Consider the following 21,925-nt stretch of genomic DNA (forward strand, 5'->3'; position numbering starts at 1 on the left):
AACTATGCCGCTGTGCGCAGCACTGTCGGCTTGGGTTGTTGTTTCCTATCCGCCATCTTCCAGTCGCCATTGAAAGGTGAAAACTACGCTAAATGTCGGTGATGATTTTAAGATTTTGAGTGGTTTCTTTAAGATTGAACCTGTTTTTAGTGTTGTGAAATGAAAATGAAGTGTCCAGGACTACCATGACGCATCAAAATCACCAAACAAACGGTGCAAGTCTCGAGGATTGCCACACAAACTTCTTCGCCTTGGTAAGTCACTTTTACATTGATGAAAGAACTCGTATGTACTTTTCTTTCGAAATCAGTATGATTTACGTGATATCAGTATTGTGCGTTGTTATTCTGTGAGGTCATATCATACGTTTTGGAATTCCTAAATAACTAGTCCACGATGTCTAAGTAGACGTTCCGATTCTCTCATCATCGGACGCTGATACACAAAATTTACCTTATTGCGTTACGGCAAGCGCATCGATCTATTGCGTTAAATTTTTTGTATGGATCAATTTATGTTTAGTCGAGTAATGACGCTCGACCGTTAGTCATCCTGGCATCGTTCTCACCACAGAACAGAGGCATGTTGCGTTGCTAACCCACAAAATGTCAACGCTTTCGGCGAGCGAGGCCACAAGAAGCCACCGGCCCATAGAGGTCATTTTGAATTCACCTGGCCGTAACGCGGACCGTAATGCGTTAGCGAGACTAGTTTCGCCAGCTCGAGGAAATAACTTTCTTGATACATTTTGTGAGGCTACGCTCTCGTCTCGGTGTCATGGAAAATGTTTACGCGGGAGCATGCAAAGAAACAGTCGGGGTCATTCATTATCGCAGTGTTGTAGTGTGGAGCCGCTTTGCGTAATGTTCATAGCTGGCGCGAATTTTATCAGATTGTGTTCGGGTGAGGATTAGCGGGTGTGTGGGGCGGGTGGCGGGGGGTGCCGGGGCGGTCGGTCGTCCTCGCAGAACAACTCGGCGCCACTTCCACCTGACGTGTTGCCACATCTCGCCGGCGCGCGCTGCACCGCCCGTCGCTCGCCCGCTCTGCTCCGCCTATCTCGCCGCGATACAAATTACCGATTTCTTGCCCTGCTTATTGTCTAATTATTTATGCGTCGTTTGCGGACACCGCCGCTTTTGTCCTCAGGAATTTTCTCGCCCGTAGCGGTGACGCATCGGGTGCTAGCTCGTCACTGCGAGAGTTCAATACACTCGCGACTTTGATTGTATTTGGAAACATCGAAGAGCATTGTTTTTACATAACATTTCGCTCAAGGGGCTATGATCTGGAGTGGCGGTTAGTTTGAGTCGTTGGTATGTGCGGCGACATCTGTGAAGTCGCGGGGTCGCGCGCTGCCGGCTGCGCAGGCGTCTTGCGCTCATTCAACCGTTTATGAATGGTCGTAATGATTGTAACTTTCCCATAAGCGGGCCTCCGCCCAGGCCCCAATTGCGTGCACCGAGATTGGTTGGCATACTTGTCTTTGTTCTGCTAGTACTTTGTCATACTACTTGCGAGTTATTGTTCTGTTACGCAGGTTTTAATTTCAACGTCACGGCATATCCGTTGTAATAATAAATGTGCCTTGCTCAATCAGAAGGCGAGTTTCCCAGTTCAAATAGGATGTTTTGGAAAACATAAACATTGCAGTGACCTAAGGTCATTGAACTTTATCATCCGAATATGATATTTTGCGAATTGTGGCAAAGTATTTCAAACGACTCATTTGCCATCAGTTAAACAGACACGCCTAGTCTTCGCCACTGTCAATGGTCTCTCAAAATTCACGTGTAAATTATTCATGGCTGGCATGGGTCGTCGGAATCCACCCCTTATCGCCCTCCCTATGCACACGAACCATGCCCAATCTTGTTCTGAATGCTTTCTTCTTAACCCCGTTTCCGATTTCCACCTTTTAATAAAGATTTCCTATCAGTTGCGTACTTTTATTGCTTTATTATTATCAACTTTAAAAGAGAACCTTCTTGATGACTCAAGGGTATACAATGAGGTAAAATGCGTACTGGAAACCTTTATTTAACGCGACAATAATCTACACGATAACACTTATAAGGTTACGAATGTTTCCGTATTTTTAAACCGTAGTGCACCGCCTAAAACTCGAATCAAAACCAGTAATTCCAAGATTTTAATAGTATGCTCAATTTATTTGTTGACCTACTGAGTGCGCGTACCTATTTGCACATTATCGGTTGAATGTTTTCTTTATTTTTCGATAAGTCCATAATGTTTTGTCAGTTTAACCACAGTTTACTGACTGAAAACATCTGGCCCATAGTTATTTCGTTGTAACCAGATGCTGAAGCACTGCAAAGTAAATAAACAGGCAATTATGTTCAAGAGAAGATTGCTCTCGGTGGCTCGGTGCGCCTGCGCAGCCAAGGTCGCCGCAAAAACTACCTGGCTACGGATCTGTGTATTCTGTTACCTGACTGACACCAGACATCATAAACAAATACCAACTCTATTGCAATGTCAAAAAGTCTATTACGTGTTAGTTTAACACAAGACGACTAATGACCTCCTTGTTAAATACCCTACTAGTGTTTATGGGTCGCTAAAGTCATTTGGTAATGCCCAATGAGTGCTACAGAGAACACACGATAACACAGTAAATTGTGTTCTTTAACGAACGAAAATAACGCAAACAAATTAAACTGTAATGTAAGAAAAGTATCCAAATTACACAACATTATGTTGTGTGGTCGTCTTTCGACTTGTCGGTTATCACCACGTTATCAAAGTCTCATTGAAAACTATGTTTGTCACACTACTCGGATTCTTTGATTTAGGATACAAAAATAATATTGAAAAATAATAACAGTAAAGCAACAAATAGGAAATTGGCGAATATGTATTTAATGTTTCCATTACTCCCAAATTGAAGTTATCGGTCTGATAACGCATTGTTATTAGTACAGATACGAATACAGAAGCACGTGACTCGCACGTTTGTGCCGATGTATTTGTTACGTTCAGGTGTACTGTTGAACGGCACAATAGATATTGTTCCTGAAACCGTTTTGAATGTAACGTTGTTTATTTCGCGGTTTTCATGGCGTCTGATTGTTTGCCGCGGGAGCCGCGTCACGGCGCTATCGCGGCTGATAAGAGCAGCCGCGGCGGTGGCGTTATCACCGCTTCTTTATTATTATTTGTTGCGCTGCTCGCACATGTGTTTAACACCAACCATATGATCCTAATGCGCTCAAATACTGTGAAATGGAATGCAAATGGCCAAATGTACGAGGGAAGTATTTGCCACGAAATAATGAACATCTTATGAACGCATTTTCAAGAATCCGATAAGTTTTGATGTCCTTGAATTGAGGTGGATATTTATAGTAGATAATATTAAATCCACTTTGTATTCTATAAAAAAAACTAAAACCTGATTTTCATAATTATTCTCAAAGCTTTGACTTTATTTATTATAAGTGGAAAAATACAAACTTTATTCATGTCATGACACATGTTAAGTCAGATATGGAGCATTAATACGTCATGCGAACCAGTATTCACTTACGTAAGAGACAAACAAGGAAACAAATTTTAAACTAACTTGCAGACGAGTTCAAATGAATGTGAATAAATTTGAAGCTGCAAGTCACTTACATACGATCCATTAGTTTTACTACGAATACTATTGGAGTAAAAAAAACATAATTTACTTTACATTTTTGTAGCTTAATCTCCATCTCAAGGTTCCTTTCGAAGTCCTTGATGGTGGGAGTCCTCGATCCTCGGCGCCCTTCGCCTCAATACGCTAAGTACACATTCGGTCTCGTATTGCTTGTACCACTCCTTGTATCATTATAAATCTTCTACAAAGTTGTGATAAACCGAGCTTTAAATGTTGATGATATTTTAAATTTTGTCTGATAGCAGTGAAGTTGATTTACTTGATTTCATTGGCTATTAGCACGTCTGACGTCATGATTGCCATAATGTGACAGTGCGCAGTAAACTTTCCTTGTTATAAAATCTATTAATGTTTAACCCGAGATATAAACAGCCAAGTAATAGGTGACGTCAGCACCGAGTTCACCCGTAACATTGTTACTCAATGCGGCCCGAGAAACATGCAAGTTGTCCTTTCCTCTTGTTTTATTACGAACACATTGTAGGTCAAGGCTCTGTTTTGATGTACTGATGTCTGGGAAAACNGGGGAAACATTGTCGTGCTCTTATTTGGTCTTCACATCGCACTGAACACCGCCCTAATTAATGTCACCGACACACTTTTGAGAATCCTTATTTTAACTCCAATAAGATTCTGTCCTGCGAATATTCGTCATACTTCCGAATGAGCCCATTTTCAGCGATGACTAAAGCTGTAGAATTGCCCTGAAATTGAAAATCGATCTGTGCTATTTTTATTTCAATATCATTTGTCGTCGTTTTAATGTGACCTACTCGTATAGATTAAAAAGGCAAGGACGACTCACATGCTGCTTTTCGCGTTATCATGAACAAGCACTCGATTCTTGCTGGCTGACCCAATATTTTTATATTTTTGCTGCCGTGTTTGGAGGTTGTTTCATCATCATCATCATCATCATCATCATTTCAGCCACAGGACGTCCACTGCTGAACATAGGCCTCCCCCAATGCTTTCCATGTTGATCGATTGGTAGCGGCCTGATTTGGAGGTTGTTTAGCAGCCAGTTTTTAGTCTTGGGGGTGTATTGGTTTTTGCGTCCCTTAAAAAGTATGTCCAATTAAATTCCAATTAAGTTCTTCCGCTAGATTAGCGCCGCGGTGTGGCCGCGACCGCGGTCGCAGTATGTGGGTCAAGACAACGAAGAGTGGGCACCTCGCCCCCGCGCCTCCCCTCTCGATCTACGATCTCGCATCTTCATCCAACCCGCCTTTCCTTTTGATATTCTGTACAAACAAACACTCGTATCAAAGAGTCTTGCTTCATACTGTTCATACACTCTTCCGCTAATCACACCAGTTGTCTGTGCCACTTATTTTAAGATCTCAATGCCGTAGATAATTTTTATGATGCTCCACAAAACTTGAGAAGTTAAAGCCGATTGTGATCTCCATATTTCGAAATATACTGTATGTGTAGAGACTGAAATGTTGAGATTTGCTTTGTAAACAAGAAATAACCTAAATGTAAACATGCCAATAAGGCAGGCATGCATTTAGAAGCGTAGACATTTCCATACAAGTAATTTGNGCCATAGGAACTCCTAACCGAAACGGCAGAAACTTATAGAGTTTGAGTTCGTTGGATTCGTCTTCCCGAGCACTTTGGTCGTAAATAATGACAAGGGCCCTGAGATTTAAATACAACTTAAAAGTGTAAAATAAAATTATAATAAAAAAATTAGCTCCCCTGGCCTACCTGGAAATCTTTATAGACTTCGGACAGGTCTGCCGTAGTAAGGACAATCTGTTCAGGTGTCAGGTGGGGATTCTTGGGTGGATCAAACTTGGAGTGCAAGTGTGGTTTTGTTCCCCATTCGACGAAGCACATGATGTCGTACCCTGCCTGCCCAAAAAACTGCAAGCAGGAAGATTTAATGAAGGCTACTGACAACGGAGTGGCGGAGTTTTGGGCTGGTCGCTGTATAGGTTTTTTATCGACACGACAAGAAAAAAAAATATTTTATAGGTACAAGCAAGTTTTTATTCTGAAATGCAGTTGTACTAAAACGAAAAAAAATAATGCAAGGTTCAAATAATTTCGAAATTTGTAGCGCAAACCGAAAATAAGAGGAATAAATTCCATGCGCGATAATAAAATAAAACGCTTTTCTTCAAATACTTACATCTTTTTGAAAAAAAACTACGTTTTATTTAAATTAAATTGATGGTTTAAAAAATTTACCCAATATTCGAAAAATCCGGATAATCCGGATTTGTACGTAACACAAATCCGGAAAACCGGATTTAAAAAAAATCCGGATTTTGCAATCTCTAGCGGTAATACATCTCTATCAACTGAAATCAAAATTGTATTATGCTAATCTGTTGTACTTCTTTGTGAGGTACCAAAAGGTTGGAACAATTTTGTTGTGGCTATTAATAAAAATGTGCCTTNATAATTTGCAAATTATGAAAATAATCTCGTTTCCTTATATCGTTTTGCAAAAAATATATTTCTCAGCTTCATTTGTTTTTGTCGAGGCAACTTAAAAAAATTCGAATATTCCCTTGATATTGGAGCCGCGAAATCCGGCTCATTGTACAATGAAAGTGCAGATACTCATGCAACTACCTCACGATTAGGTTTCACAAAGAATGCAAGATGTTCAGACTTCAGAGACTTTACCCCGGCTATTTATACTTAAGGCCCTAGCACACGCGACGAACCCGCGCTGTTGACCGGGCTGGGCACACTTAACAGTCTCTAATTGGGCGTTAAAAGAAAACACTTAAAATATTACGTGAGTGACTACCTCGAAAACGAGCTTGAATGTGCCAAGCCAGCCCAGAATAATCCATGAACACGCCACTCATACGAATATCTTTGATCTTCAAGAAGGATTCATGTCATCTGCTTGTTTGTAACTTGTATTCGTAATTACGTACGATGGCAGATGTCTGGTCTTATTATACACCTCAGTGTGATGGGGCAAAACAACCAATATTTATTATATTATAATAATGAATAATAAACTGTTTGATGTAAATTATGCAGCTCGATTATTGAATAATAAAATCTAGTATTCAGGGCAGTTTCATATCGGCAATAAATTACCATAGATGGCATTTTAATTTGGACGTTTGTTACTCAAAAGAGTATAAACAAGTAGGTGTTTCCGAGGTTACATAATATTACTCGTGTGATTGCGGTTCACGTTACTTCTCGACCTCATTTTGGAAAATCAAATACCGTTACTTATGTTATTTTTGTTTTAAATTCTGTATACCTAGTTAGAATTGTGAATGGCCTGGTGGTTGTTTGCGCAACCATGTTTTAGACGTAAACAAGGGCCTCTGAATTCTGCCGAAAGCTACGTCAGCCGCAGAGGGCGTGCGATTAAATTTAAAACGCTTTCACTGTATCCCCTCCGACAGCGGCGCGAAGGTGAGAACTCGTTCATGCCACTCACTGACATCGAATTCCAACGATTCCAAAGTGATCTCTTTGCTTCTAGAACTTTTATTCCATCTTCTTTAGTCTATAGTCCCTTGACGTAGACGCTTACGAGTACCATTAAAAACGTTGATTACATAACTACAAGAATGGTAGTTCCGCAAAATAACCGGTCTACAAAAACACGGCCGTATCAAACAGACTTACGATCATGGCAGCTCGTGTTTGTGACACCAGAATTAGGAGCAGTATTATTTAAATAGGATTAGTGAGATCCCGCGTCTTGAATTTGCAATTGTAGTGAGTCATGCCATGAAGGACATATCAGTTTTAGTTGTTGACAGGCCATTGTTTGTACTGGGCGTGTCACTCATAGTAATTGCGGTAATACATCTCTATCAACTGAAATCAAAATTGTATTATGCTAATCTGTTGTAGATCTTTATGAGGTACCAAAAGGTTGGAACAATTTTGTTGTGCCTATTAATAAATGTGCCTTTCTCTTGTATTTAACTTCAGAAGCAAGAGCAATGTTTCCGCTTAAAATCCAACAGTGAACAAACTTTTGTAGTAATCTTTTCTTTCGTTTCTCGACTGTCTGACGTCAAGCAGAGCCGTATCAAAGGGCTGTTACGTCACGGCAGCCGTTGCAATGAGGGCCGCGTTACCAACCCAAAGAGAAATAAAAGAATGGTCAAGCAAGTATATTAGGTCGAGCTCCAGTTTGTGCGGCTGCGATTGGCTCGGTGCTCGCAGATGAAGGTTCAAGCTCGTTGCAAAACCGGTCGCTTGGACCAGACGCGCTCCACTTGCCAAACGGTGCGTGGATTCGTGTTTACGTGTCACCATGCTCGGGTTTGGTGGCCAATGGTNGCAATGGTGGCTGTTCTGAACTACCAGTAAATTATTCTTTAACATACCCTAGATAAAGGTAAAATTTCGCCGTAGTCTCTGTCTTAATGGACAGGATTGATCCTTTCGTGAAATCAAATGGTCATATGACTTTCATATGCAAGTCTCCAAAAACGGATTCGGCTTGACTTGCTAATTGTGCAATAGAAAGTGTAACATTGTTAAGTCAGCCCCTTGTAATGCAACGTAGCCAATGTAACCATATAAGTCGATTACTCCTAGTGCATTTGCGGCCGTATGCGAGTGGTTCTCTCCGTGGGAGGCACCTTTGGCTTGTCCGGGCCAATAGCAAATCCTTTGTGTGCTCAAAAGCTCTACGGAGTCAAGTCTACTTTACGCCGATGACGCGGGATTTTATTTCCCGCTTTTTACTTACTTTAAGTATCAAAGCTTTGCTGTTAACACTAGTATAGGACGTGACGAGGAAAATGATGATTTTTAAACACTTTTGAACCAAAAGTCACGTCAAATCCCATCCTTGAGTCTAAAATAAAGCTTTGTGTAACGATCCGAATAGCTTCTAAAAGCTAATAGCAGTTTTATTAGATTCATAACTTGAAATATGTATCACTAGTTCATTTCATTATATTATTCATACAAAAATCTTTTCACATCCCGTTTTTAACGCTATCGGAGCTCAAAACCACCTTTTTAACACCATCGGAACCCAAAAAGCATGGTGTTCTTATCATAAATATGTATGTCAAAAGTAGGCCACACCATCAAAATATCTAGACTATATTCGGCGAGTTCAGTGACCGCGGCGTGTACCGTTACGCGCGTATCGCACCGCGTCTGCTGCTTCTACCCCTACCTGACCCGAAAGGGGTGGAAATCTAGGAATATTTGATGCCTAGACTTGATGCAAGATTGCAGTATTCTTTGACTATGAAAGAAGTAGGTTCAACGACCCAATAAAAGTCGTGCTATCTGGTAAAAGAGCTTGATTAGTTTGTGTCAAACCATTAATTGATGTTAAAGGAATCGAAATAAATATTACTAGATATTGCATTTTGCATTGAATGGCTTCAAAACTTCAAATACGTCAATTCTACTTCTTTATTTTTCATGCATCTGCATTTGCTACTGACCTTACCGCGGTCGAAAAATAAACATTTACATTGAAAATAAAATCATGGTTAACTTTTAAGACTCTACTTTACTGCAGAATTATGTACACTGTGCTTTGCTAGTTGAAGTTCTCATTTCGTTCTTCATTTCATCCTCGAGGTCACCTGAATAATATGTTCGTTCGTTCCTACGTGGGTGTTTCGTCTGCTATTAAGATGTATTCGTCTGGTTCGCTCCCCGAGTTCATTGTTTCGCTCCTGCCATCCATTTCCATCATTATGACACGTACGGTCTGCAAACAATGGCCTAGACTCGATGTCACACAATTTTCAATCAAACTGTCGTCGATCAATAGTAAAAAAACTATTTTATTACATTATACTGCTTGCCAATGACAGACAGGACACAATGGCCGACGAAAATCAATAGAGCATTGATGAATTTTGTATAAAATGTAGCCACTCGTGTAGTTGTCAAGGTCGCGAATGTTTCTATTCGTTCTGTGAGGCAGATGAAACCCTACAGTGATTAGATCTTTAATCTTGTATGACATGATTTGTTGAACTTTAGCCGAATGTACTTGTCTAACAATTGAATTCCATGTTACCTTTATTTGAAATTGTCATGGTTGGTTTTTCTAATTTATTTAATTGCGGATTATCAATCAAATTCGGAGAATGTTATTTAATGCCTACGATCATTTCAATGGTTGATCTGCTTACTTGTTAAATGATTGTAATATGATATCGCTATAACTCGCATTTAGCAGCACTTTGTTTCGCGATGCGCCTGCGCTCGGCCTCCAATCGCGCGTGCCTGCTGCTCGGCTACCAGCATATCAATTCCATGCTAATCTTTAGACGCATTTGCATATTATGGCATCACGAAGGCCTAACTTTCAATAGTTTCAATGATATCTGTGATATTATTTTTAATGCAATTTAACCTTCTCTTTCTTCTTAATTCTTTTCAATCTGCTTAACGTCTCTTAAAAATATTATCTGCGTTTTGATTTGATTTTAATGTCAGCGGAATTGTACCTTGTACGGAATGTGTAGTCCGCCTCTATTTTGACGACAATACACGATCATCGTGGTCGGACTAGAATGTAAATCTCGGTTTAAATCACCGTGCATTTTCTTGCCTCGCAACTCCTCATCTACACAATGTTCTAGCGATGTTTGTCGCTCGTTCCGAATCATTCGACTTCATGTCTATCGCCTTATTTCGGCCAACTACATAAAACCGACCCGCACTGTCTTTGAAGTCGGAATAATCTGAATCCTTAAGGTCAGAGGTAATCACTTATCATTGAAAAATGAAACTACCGTTTGTGCGATTTGGTGACGTGTTTATCAGTAGTGTTGTCTCGCTCCACCGTACCATAAAGTGCTGGGATGATAGAGAAAGGTATAGCGAGTGGCTGGCTGCCGCCCACTGCAGAGTTATGGCAGTTTGATGTCGGAATGTACAGCGTGTATGTGTGACACGACTCGTGTGGGCTAGGTGCTTGGGTTATTGTTGTTACTTGGTAATGTTTACGGCGATAGTTTCAACTGGCCAGTATCATTGTGCCTATTGTATGTAGGTGAATGATGCAATTCTCCTTGTCTTATGTTCTCTCATTCAGATTTTTAATAAATTGTACAATAATAGCGTCATTTTCCATTTATGCAAATCTTCAGCTTAGTCTCGAACAAAAAATCAACGAATCATACATTTTCATCGGGTTTTTTAGGGTTCCGTAGCCAAAATGGCAAAAACGGATCCCTTATAGTTTCGTCATGTCCGTCTGTCCGTCTGTCCGTCTGTCCGTCTGTCCGTCTGTCCGTCTGTCACAGCCGATTTACTCGGAAACTATAAGTACTACAGTGATGAAATTTGATGGGAATATGTGTTGTANATATCCTCGAACCCTGTCTGTGATATTATTTTTAATGCAATGTAACCTTCTCTTCCTTCTTAGTTCTTTTCAATCTGCTTAACGTCTCTTAAAAATATTATTTGCGTTCTGATTTGATTTTAATGTCAGCATCAAACCCTATAAATAAACATGTCCTTTTAACTTTTGATACGGAACCTTGTACGGAATGTTAGTCCCGCCTCTCCTTTGACGACAATACACGATCATCGTGGTCGGACTAGAATGTAAATCTCGGTTTAAATCACCGTGCATTTTCTTGCCTCGCAACTCCTCATCTACACAATGTTCTAGCGATGTTCGCCGCTCGTTCCGAATCATTCGACTCCATGTCTATCGCCTTATTTCGGCCAACTACATAAAACCGACGCGCACTGTCTTTGAAGTCGGAATAATCTGAATCCTTAAGGTCAGAGGTAATCACTTATCATTGAAAAATGAAACTACCGTTTGTGCGATTTGGTGACGTGTTTATCAGTAGTGTTGTCTCGCTCCACCGTACTATAAACTGCTGGGATGATAGAGAAAGGTATAGCGAGTGGCTGGCTGCCGCCCACTGCAGAGTTATGGCAGTTTGATGTCGGAATGTACAGCGTGTATGTGTGACACGACTCGTGTGGGCTAGGTGCTTCGGTTATTGTTGTTACTTGTTAATGTTTACGGCGATAGTTTCAACTGGCCAGTATCATTGTGCCTATTGTATGTAGGTGAATGATGTAATTCTCCCTCTCTTCTATAGTTATCTTATTCAGCTACTCGTGTTTTTTAATTTTCTACAAATTGTACATTAATAGTGATTTTCCATTTATGCGAATCTATGAATAATACATTTTCATCGGGTTTTTTTATCACACAATGTGTCCTGAGCTAAAATTATTCAATAGTCAGATGAGTCACAATTTTAATTGATTAATTCCTTGAAAGCAATTCAAAATCCCAAGATGCTCATGCTCAATAGTTATGGGGTTACCCATAAAGTTTTCCTGTTCACAATCAAAAATGGAAATTCGGAAATTTATTTCCCTGACTTTATAGTTTAGAGTAATGTGACTCTACAAAACCTGCCAAAGGAAGTTCCATGTTAGGCAGTTAATTATTCTGGAAATTCTCATTACATTGAACAAAATTATGGGCGTAATGTACAAACGTGACTCAAATTTCTATTCCTCCATACTGATCTCTAAGATCGTTGATAGATAAGTTTTACATCTACGACTTGAGCTTATCTTGATAACTCTTCAGTCTCAAACAACTCCCGCGCACTCGTAAGTTTTAATTATTTTTGACCAGTATGTTGATAGTGATAAGGTGTACATCAGGCTTGATGGTTGACTGTGGGGCAGACAACGGTGTACCATGTAAACCAGTGGTTCCCAAACTTATTTAGTGTACTGCCCACTTTGAGAATAAATTATGTTTAGCGCCCCCCATTTTTGTAGTCAAGAGTCGAGCTCAGTCGATGTCTAAGAGTCCTCCTAGTAGATGACGCCTCCCAAGCCTCTACAGAACGTCCTGATTTTTTTTCTGGGTCTCTTACCGCCCCTTTAAGCCTGCAGCGCCCACAAGGGGGCGTTATCGCCCACTTTGGGAAAGACTGATGTAAACCAACGCGCTACCCATAATAATGCTGATGTTCACGGAAGTCGGCGACACGGCGGTATAGCGTTTCTGTCACGCACCGCGCGAGCTGCGCGTGAGTTCGCCCCGGCAACCGTTTTTCACTTCGTAATATGAAGGTTTCACTTATCTATCTTTTCGATGTCCATCGCAACACTTCCGTATTCGCACGTAATATGTGATTCTCACGTTTGTTCTGAGATCTCTGATGAGAGCTCACGAAAGCTCCTGTTATTGACGTAAGGCTATCAAAGAAGAATCATCATCATCTATCATGTTTTCTTAGAAAAGTTAAATCACATGTCTCTTGCTTTACAGCTGAGAGAAGTTGATATTATGCTTCGAAAGCCTCCTAAATATTTCTGGTTAAATACATTGTAGATTCGAAAACAGTCTCTACTGTTTTTAGGAACCGCCCAACCGCTAATAGTATGATTTTATCTGTAGATCCTGGCTATACAAAGGTCGCAGGCGATAGGTTTCACCATCAATTCCAAATTTTTAAGTGACCCATAATGGTAACACGTAACAGGAATTTTGTTTTCATAGGGTTCACTTAAAAAAATAGGGATCGATGGTGAAAACGGGCATTAGTCTCGTACTCTAGTGAGGTCATTAGCAGGCTGGCTGGAATGTCTTCTGCACCGCTATCTGGACCTGTATTATAGGACCACCCAGGTTGTTTGGTTTTTATTAAGGTGGTAAAGATGCTTCTATTCTAACCCCACCATTTTAGCTTTGTAAAACTACCAAGCTGAAAAAAGCATAAGATTAAAGGATAAATCTTGCTCTTGCAAAACTTTTCAATCTTCCAAACCAATCTACACATTACACAACTTGTTTTTCGCTACAATGATGAATGAATTATATTATTAAAACCCCCGGAAAATAGTTGTCTGACCAGCTAAGTGTAAAATAGCATTGTGTGGGTATTACGCGCTCATTTAATTTGTTTGCTATTTGCGCATCGCATAGGCTTGTTTGCGAACCGCCGCGATTTCTGGTAATTGCAAATATGTAATGCGTTCGCGGTTTCGGTTTCATTGATGGAATACAATTCTGCAGTATAAGCCACTGATTTTGCTGTACCATGAAATTTTTGACAGCAATAATATTGTATGGTGCTTTAGGAACTATAAAATTATCGCTTCACGGGATTTATTGCAACAATATCTTTTTAGCTTTAGGAACTGTTTGTGATGAGCTGAGCTTGCAATATATCTTTGAAAAAGTAAAATTAATACTATAACACATTATTTTTTATTTATTAGTAAAATTGTTATGTTGGTTCTAAAAATATTACGTTTCATCTTTTTGAAGTGTAAGGAAGTCAAGATTTAATAAAACTAATGTTCTAATATCAAACGTAACCCCACCAGTGCAAAACAGCGGGAAACAGCCAGTTAACTTATAATTGCTTAGCATGTACTTACATCATGTTGCTATTTGTTTAACAATAGTCTAGTAGAGTCTTGCACATAATTCCCTATAGTATTGATGTATTTGTAACTAGTATACATTTCAACGTTGCTGAGAGCTCGTACGGCTGAATTTATATTTATCGCCGTGTTTACAAACATTTTATGCGTACTTCACGCTTATAATAACCACTAATATTCTCGACGCGAGCATGCTCCTTACACTGCCAGAACAAATGGAATAAGTAAACGAATAACACAATAGGCCATCAAACTAGCCGGTCAGGTCATGGGCCCCAGTCGAGGGAGGCTACACAAAGTGTGACCTCTGCCTGTGACTATCGTATCGGCTGCGGTGTTCAGTAAGCCACTACCCTTAAATTAGAATAGTTGTGACGTCACGGAACAAAAATGCAGTGGCAGAGTGCACGGCGGGCGCCGGCCGAGGGCGGTCGCACGCGCAGCGCGTCACAGCGATTGTTTACCCCGCTCGTAACGTAACGCGATGTTGCCGCATCGCGCTCGTCTCCTCTCACTTTCGCGATCGCGCTCTCCCGCTCACCGCTATATCGCCGTCTCACTCCCACGACTAGCGGTGCTCGACTTTTTTGGACATGCAGTTTTTTCCGTTCTCGGTTATGATCGCTTTACGGGGCTATTATTGTTTACAGACAACTGTAATTATTGCCTTTTTTAGATATAAAAATACTAGTATCAGTAATTTATTTTATTGTACTATAATGCATTCTAAACAATGTTTCGTGTGTTTATCATATTTAATAGCGCGAGCGTATATTTTCGCGATTTTTCATAAAATCGAACACATCCATGTAAAAGACATCAACGCAAGGACGCGCCCGCGCAGAGCGTTGAGGTTCAACAAATGATTGTGTCAACGCAACACAACACAATCTTAAAAATAGAATTATCATCACGTCATGCTTTATTTAATAACTGAACTGATTGGTATTTGGGCATTTCTCCACTAAATGGAAAATCGCTGTCCCAAGCTAAATTTATGTAGTAAACCTTAAAATTTCTCAGGTTTTTGTATCAATACCGACATAGAATTAGGTATTCTTAGCATGACATAGCATATTTAGTAATTTAATCATGGAATATTCGAATAAATAACCTCAAACGTCTCAAATCACAGTCCCCTGGTACGTCCCTTTTCCAGAATTACACATATTGTTACAAATGTTTATTATATTGCTGTTGATATTTGAATAAAAAATATCCAAATACATTAACAATAACAGTTAGCATCTTAATACATCACAAACAATGTTTACAATATAATTTTACTCAAAATATCCTTCTGAGAATGCTGTCCTCAAATTATTAAAACATTCCCCTGTTAAAATTTTAAAACCGGTTTAAAGTCATATTTAGTTTTGGCGCAAAGCACTTAGATCGCAAAACGGAACGCAATAGGTGTTAAGGTTGTTCAGTTGTGTAGCTAGTGGGCAGCCGCTATTTTGTTTAATGCTACTACTGCGTCATCTGGTGAACCACGCNGGTATCAATGGAAAGGTCTTTTAAAATGATATAAAGTTTTCTAAAAAACATTTTTCTTAAAGTGAACGGTTTTTGAGATATCAGCTCTCAAAGTCGTAAAAAGTATGTCCCCCCCCCTCTATTTTTATAACTACGGGGTATAAAATTCTAAAAAAAATAGAGGTGATGCATGCTAATTAACTCTTTCAACGATTTTTGGTTTGATCAAAGTATCTCTTATAGTTTTTGAGATAGGTTGATTAAATTGACATAATAAGTTTATTATATTTGCTGCTACGGAACCCTTTGTGCGCGAGCCCGACTCGCACTTGGCCGGTTTTTTTATCACACAATGTGTCAGATGGGTCACATTTAATTTTAATTGATTAATTCCTTGAAAGCAATTTAAAATCCCAAGATGCTCATGCTCAATAGTTATGGGGTTACACATACAGTTTTCCTGTTCACAATCAGGAATGGAAATTCGGAAATTTATTTCCCTGACTTTGTAACATAGTTTAGAGTATTGTGACTCTACAAAACCTGCCAAAGGAAATTCCATGTTAGGCAGTTAATTATTCGGGAAATCTCATTACATTGAACATTTAACAAAATTATGGGCGTAATCTACAAACGTGACTCAAATTTCTATTCCTCCATACTGATCTTTAAGATCGTTGATAGATAAGTTTTATATCTACAACTTGAGTTTATCTTGATAATTCTTCAGCTACAAACAACTCCCGCGCACTTTAACTTTAATCGTTTGAATTGCTTTTGACCAGTATGTTGATAGTGATAAGGTGCCGTGTGGGGACGGCCGTAAAAGAATNTTGACCCAACACAAAATAACAAGAATAGCGTTTCAATACTACATTCACCAGAAACGGGGTCAAAAAACAAAAATTAGCAGTAATAATGTTTTTTGTTTATTTCTTTTTGTATTTTTTTGGTTCTGTTTTAAAAGGCAGGATACTACATTTTTGATTATTATAAAGACTGACTTTAGTGTCATACAATTTAAGTCTTAAAACTTAATTGTTCGTTAAGTTTAATGCTACTGTTATTAGGCTTAAGAAAAGTCGTTAAAATTAGTAATATTTGTTTTAATAATAATATTTTTTGTTACAAAAACTTACATATTTTTATAATAGCAAAGAAAAATAAAGAGTTTGTTTATTCAAAGAAAAATACTAATTGTTTTTGTCCATGATACATTCCCCTGGGTGGTTGCAACATTCCCCTGTCGCAATTTTGCGAAAAATCGCCAATAACCCAAAAACTAAGGGGAAAATGTGTGGGCTTTTTTTAGATATGTATTTAAATTACTATTGCCCTAAATTTCGTTAACAAAATTTCTCAACATTTAATAAAATTACTTCAGGACAGTCTTGTATGGACGATTTTCCAAATAGCAGAGAAACACCCATTTATGACAAACAAGCATAATTTGATTATACGATCAACGAATATTTAAAGGCATAGATTATTTCGCGTGTAAAGTTTTCGGATTTTCTGTGTGGTCTCTAGCGCTACCCTCATTTGCGTCCAACTTTTCAAAGCCTGCTTCAAGTGACGTAACTCCGCTTTAGAACCGGTTACGGGCGGATTTTTCCGGAGAGCACCCGGCTCGGTTGGCTTCATCCGGGTGTTATCGCCGGGTCTGCTCGTCCATCCGTCGCTCGTTTCGCATTTTAAATTCAAATAACCGCGATTTTCCCGGAGAGCCTGTGCTCCCGGCGTTGTTAGAGCAGCAATGTTACCATAATACACTGACTTACTAAGACATTCATGTTTTAAGTTTTAACATTAAACCGTACCGTAAACATCGTAACAAACACAAAAATGTTATTTTTAGTTGCTATAAATTTTATTTATAGTATCAATAACCCTAACAGACAAGCAATTGTTATTTTGATGAAGCTAAATACAAATCAAATTAAAATTGAACCAACCAATAAATTCTATGAAGTGCAATAACGAATGATGAGCACAAAAGCTCTCTTTTTCGGTACATTATTATCAAATAGAACAGAACCACCTCGATTTTGGTTATATTATTCCCTGTAAACTGTAATTACAAACCATCATTAGCTGCCAATAATAATTAATTATTTTAATCGGAGCTTTTACCAGCTTATCGCTCGGCATCAATGTCATCTCTACATGTTTCATATTTGCTAGTTTGTTCAACTCGGCGCTGAACATTGTCAGCTTTTCAAAGTAAATTGCTTACTAATTACTAGAAAAGTTTGATTTATGCGACATACCTACCGATTTTAAATAGATTTCTTGCTTGTTAGGTATACTAATTGCTTTGTTACTGTGTACTAAGGTACTAAAAGTTTGTTGTCAAAACCAACACAGAAAGCTTTCCAAAAATATATTAAGGTATACATAGCAAAGCCATACCACCACCTCGCATCCTTGGTCCATCCTTTTTGCAACAAAAGAATCTAAGCAGCGGAATACTTAAAAGCCTTTTTGCTAATTAAATCTTAAACATGCATCTTATCTTTCCACGACAACATTATAAGAGTGCTCCAATAAAGACGTTTGGTTTGGTTCAATGGCGGCGCGGCGCGTCACACAATAGAAAGTGAAGCGGCGCAGGCGCATCGGGCCGGTAGAAAGCGGCCGGCCGAACGTTCACGACACCGGCCATGGCGCATTCTTTCACATGTATGTACTGCATTCACGTGAGCTATTTCGTGTTCATATTCTCGAGTAGGTACATAAAATGTAGCCTGTAGGCCTAAGATGCGCGCCGTGATAACTTTTATCGACGTCAAAATGTATGGGCAAAATCGATAAAATGGCGTGATAACCGCTTATCGTGGCGCGCATCTTAGGCCTACTGAGCCTTAAAAATCTTCTCTGGAAGGTTTAATGGTCCGACAAACTGTCTCGTCTTTTCTTCAGAGTTTGATTGGTTTTCAGAACTTCACAATATCGTAAAATAGACTCGGTGTGACATAGACTAAATAGATAGATGTGTAAAATAGACTAAGTGTAGTAATACCACGATCTGGGTCTCCCTCGCACTTGATATCTTTGTTCGGGACCTCAGCTATGAAATTTGAAGTTTTTGTGTTACTTGAGCTTGTCTAGAAGAAGCTTTATTCATAAATTCGTAGCCTGAGGGTTTTTGGTTAAACTAGCCCAGTTACTAATAAAAAGGGATAGTAGGTCAGCAGACTGCTTAAGATGCGATCTCAGAAATCTTGTCTGGGTCGGTTTGACTAAATCTATCATTATGACTACTGTTATGTCGATCTGGTGCTAGATAAATGTAGATCGCAAACGGATTAATGTCTTTATTTGCAATCTTTATATTTTCAAAACTTTACTACTTGCAAATTATGTATTTGCAAAAGCATACGTGTTAAAAGCGTAGCGACCGCAAAATTGACTGGTAACACTTCGAGGCATCGTATAATTATCGTATCGTAACACGCCGCCCTTCCCCAAACATACAAGCAATAACCCTCTTCGGCGCTAAACTGGTTGGCAATTAACCCTACCCTTACGGTGCCGACCCCACGGGCCAGTCGGCCAGGTGTGGCGACCCTCTGCAGATGTAACCTTGTGGCAAGAAGTCCACACACCTCGACCAGACGCTGAAGGAATTATCACCTACATGTCTTTGCTCAACTTCAATAATCTTACAAAGTTTTTTGAATATTCCACATTGATTTATAGTGACGTTCGCTTTGCTGACTCATAGGCACTACCAAATTACAACCTTTATATTAACCGTGGAAAAGCCTGAACGTGTTATTGTATTTTATTCAATTCATTTGACATTTAGTCATCAAAATAACAATGAAGAACGCAATCGTGAAGGTGAAGTACCGCAGACGGCTCTTGTTATTGGGGAATATTAACGTCAAACCGGTCTACTTAGTTGCAATTACGAAGCAAAATGCATTGTTATGGTCCCGAGACGTGTCACTTGTTTTCAAAATTTTCTATGACGGAATCACTTAATCAAGTCCAAAGGACACCTACAAAACTTCTGGTGAAAATACTTTTTAGAAGAACGCGAGGTTCTTGACCTGATATTTGCATGCAGTGCGAAGCCAAGGTCGCCGCAACACCTGCCGACGGACGCAAACGAAGTGTTTATTGCCCCGCGTCATAGGGCGCATACCGAATCCCAGATCCCGTTGCCACATCCCAAATGCAGCAGAAACGAGACGGGAATAAGTCGTACAGTTTTGGACGATCCAATAATAACGAGGTGTATTAATATCTAAGCGATAAAGTTACCGCGACCTTCGTTAAATGTGACTCTTCAAACTTTTCGTGTTACTTGTCGATGGTTGTCTTGTAATTTTTTGTTCACAATAACATAAAGGATTCTTTTGTCTCTTTGTCCTTGCCACTCCCGAAAATTATCATTTGCCAAAAGATATAAGCTCGCTAAGTCCTAACAGAACTAAGAGCTTACAAAGACAATGCCGCGCAGTCATTTCCGCATGGAATATGCAAAGTACGGGACACCTTTGTGCACCTCGGCTGGCCCGCTGCCAACACCACATTTAGATCTCGAGGCCTGCCGCATCCTCCATCATCCTTGTGGATTCAAAATAATTCCAAATGAGAACACCACGCTCCGTTTACCTAGTCTCCATAACGAAATTGTTGTTACCAGATATAGCGGTTCGATATCAGCCCTAGTTACTCATTTCGCGTCTTTAATGGATTAGGCTGTGTTCCTGTTCCTTTTGTAAAGAAGTACCTGAATAACAACAATAACAACACAAGTGGCATGACATTTAGTCTACTTTAAATCAATTATGTATTTGAATCTCAAAAAAAAGCTTAAAGCACTATTGATCCGTATCCGTAACTCTTATCTGATATTTTTTTGAATGATCATTCATATCAAAAAACAATCATCGATGTATCACGTTCTGTTGTTGGATACAGTTTTAATTCGCGCCGTGAACTTTAATTGTGCAAGATCATCGCGATGCTCTGCGTGTTGACAGCTGGCAGTAAAAAGGCTGGCGATTCTAGTTTAGATAATGCCATAGCACCTGTGAACACATTGGGCCTATTTGTTTGTCTAATATTAGGTTGAGCATTAAGAATGTGGAGAAAATTGTATTCAAGAACAGCTCTACAAATTTAAAAACACTAGGCTCGCTGCAAAGAATGTTTAAACACAATACATTGTACGGATGTGTAGAGAGTGCTGACTCTGTTGTGTAGTTGATTTCGGGGGAACGTCATTGATATCAATTCCTTAAAAGTTCTAAGAACCTTAAAATCACAGTACCCTTGGTTTTGGCCTTGGGTTTGGCCGTATTGCAAAAAACATCACTGATCGTGATTCACAATGATGACCACGACCACTCTGGCACGAGTGTACCGACTGAGAAGAGAGACCCTTGGTTTTCCAATAACAATGAATGACCTAAGTTTTCCATTTGCTTAGTACAGCTACACTTCTGCAGTGACTGTACGACCTGATGAAGCTGAACTAATGGCAATCTCTTCTCTTCCAGACGGAGCTGTATGGCATAAAATGGCGTAAGCTGGTATGGGGCGAGACAACCGGCGGCGGCGACGGCGAGGAGGGCGCGGCGCCGCTCGCGGATCCTGTCATCAGCTCCTACGCGCGCTGCCTGGCGGGCGACATACTGTGCGTGTGGCGCCGCGTGCCGGCGCCGCAGCCGCCGCCCGACAACATCTACGAGACGCCGGCGCCCGCGCCGCCGCCGCCGCTCTCGCTGCGCGCCGCCAAGGAGCTCTGGATCTTCTGGTACGGCGAGGAGCCGGACCTGAATGGCTTGGTTGCGCCGGAGCTGATCGCCAGCCGTGAGTACTCAGTGATTTATAGTCAACAGCCTCAATCAATCGACTGATAAACATAGGCATCCCCTAATGCACTTTGTTATGACTGTGGATTACGAATGCCTTTGTGCATTAAAGCATGTCATATTCTATCGTGGGAACCTATACATATTTATGAAATATGTAAACAAATGTAAGCGACAACAACCATAATTTCGTCTCGAGTCAGGCGATAATGTAGAAAACATAACTTAATATTTTAAATGATTAATTAGCAACACTCCAGTTTGCTTTGTAACAAAATGACTACATTTGCTCCGTAACACAGTTTCCATTAATAATGGACAACACGCATAAGTTGTAATATTAAGTTAAATTATGACTTAATTTAAAGTTTAGATCACACACATTACACTAGTTTTTATTTCACCTCAATCCATCCAGTATTACCGAAGATAGAGCCTCGAGAAGTTTACGGACATTTTAAAATTTTCAAAAATTTCTAATATTCGCGCGTGACGTCACAACATGATTTTGCAGCCCCCGCACGTTAACCCATTTACCACTTTTTGTCTTTTTCCAACTAAAATAAAATGTTAC

The 21,925-nt window shown here is 39.8% G+C and overlaps 1 protein-coding gene across 1 annotated transcript; it reads left to right on the forward strand.

Annotated features, from left to right (window-relative positions):
* Window positions 1-32: 32 nt before the first annotated feature.
* Window positions 33-21,396, forward strand: LOC114366151 (mediator of RNA polymerase II transcription subunit 13-like). The gene is made up of 2 exons (XM_028322928.1): window positions 33-254; window positions 21,037-21,396. Exons 1-2 carry the CDS (start codon window positions 186-188, stop codon window positions 21,394-21,396), a joined length of 429 nt encoding a protein of 142 aa, XP_028178729.1. The 5' UTR covers window positions 33-185.
* The last annotated feature ends 529 nt before the right edge of the window (window positions 21,397-21,925 follow it).

Source organism: Ostrinia furnacalis, unplaced genomic scaffold, assembly GCF_004193835.3.
Source record: "Ostrinia furnacalis isolate ACB-3 unplaced genomic scaffold, ASM419383v2 OfSCF0550, whole genome shotgun sequence".
Taxonomy (NCBI): Eukaryota; Metazoa; Arthropoda; class Insecta; order Lepidoptera; family Crambidae; genus Ostrinia; species Ostrinia furnacalis.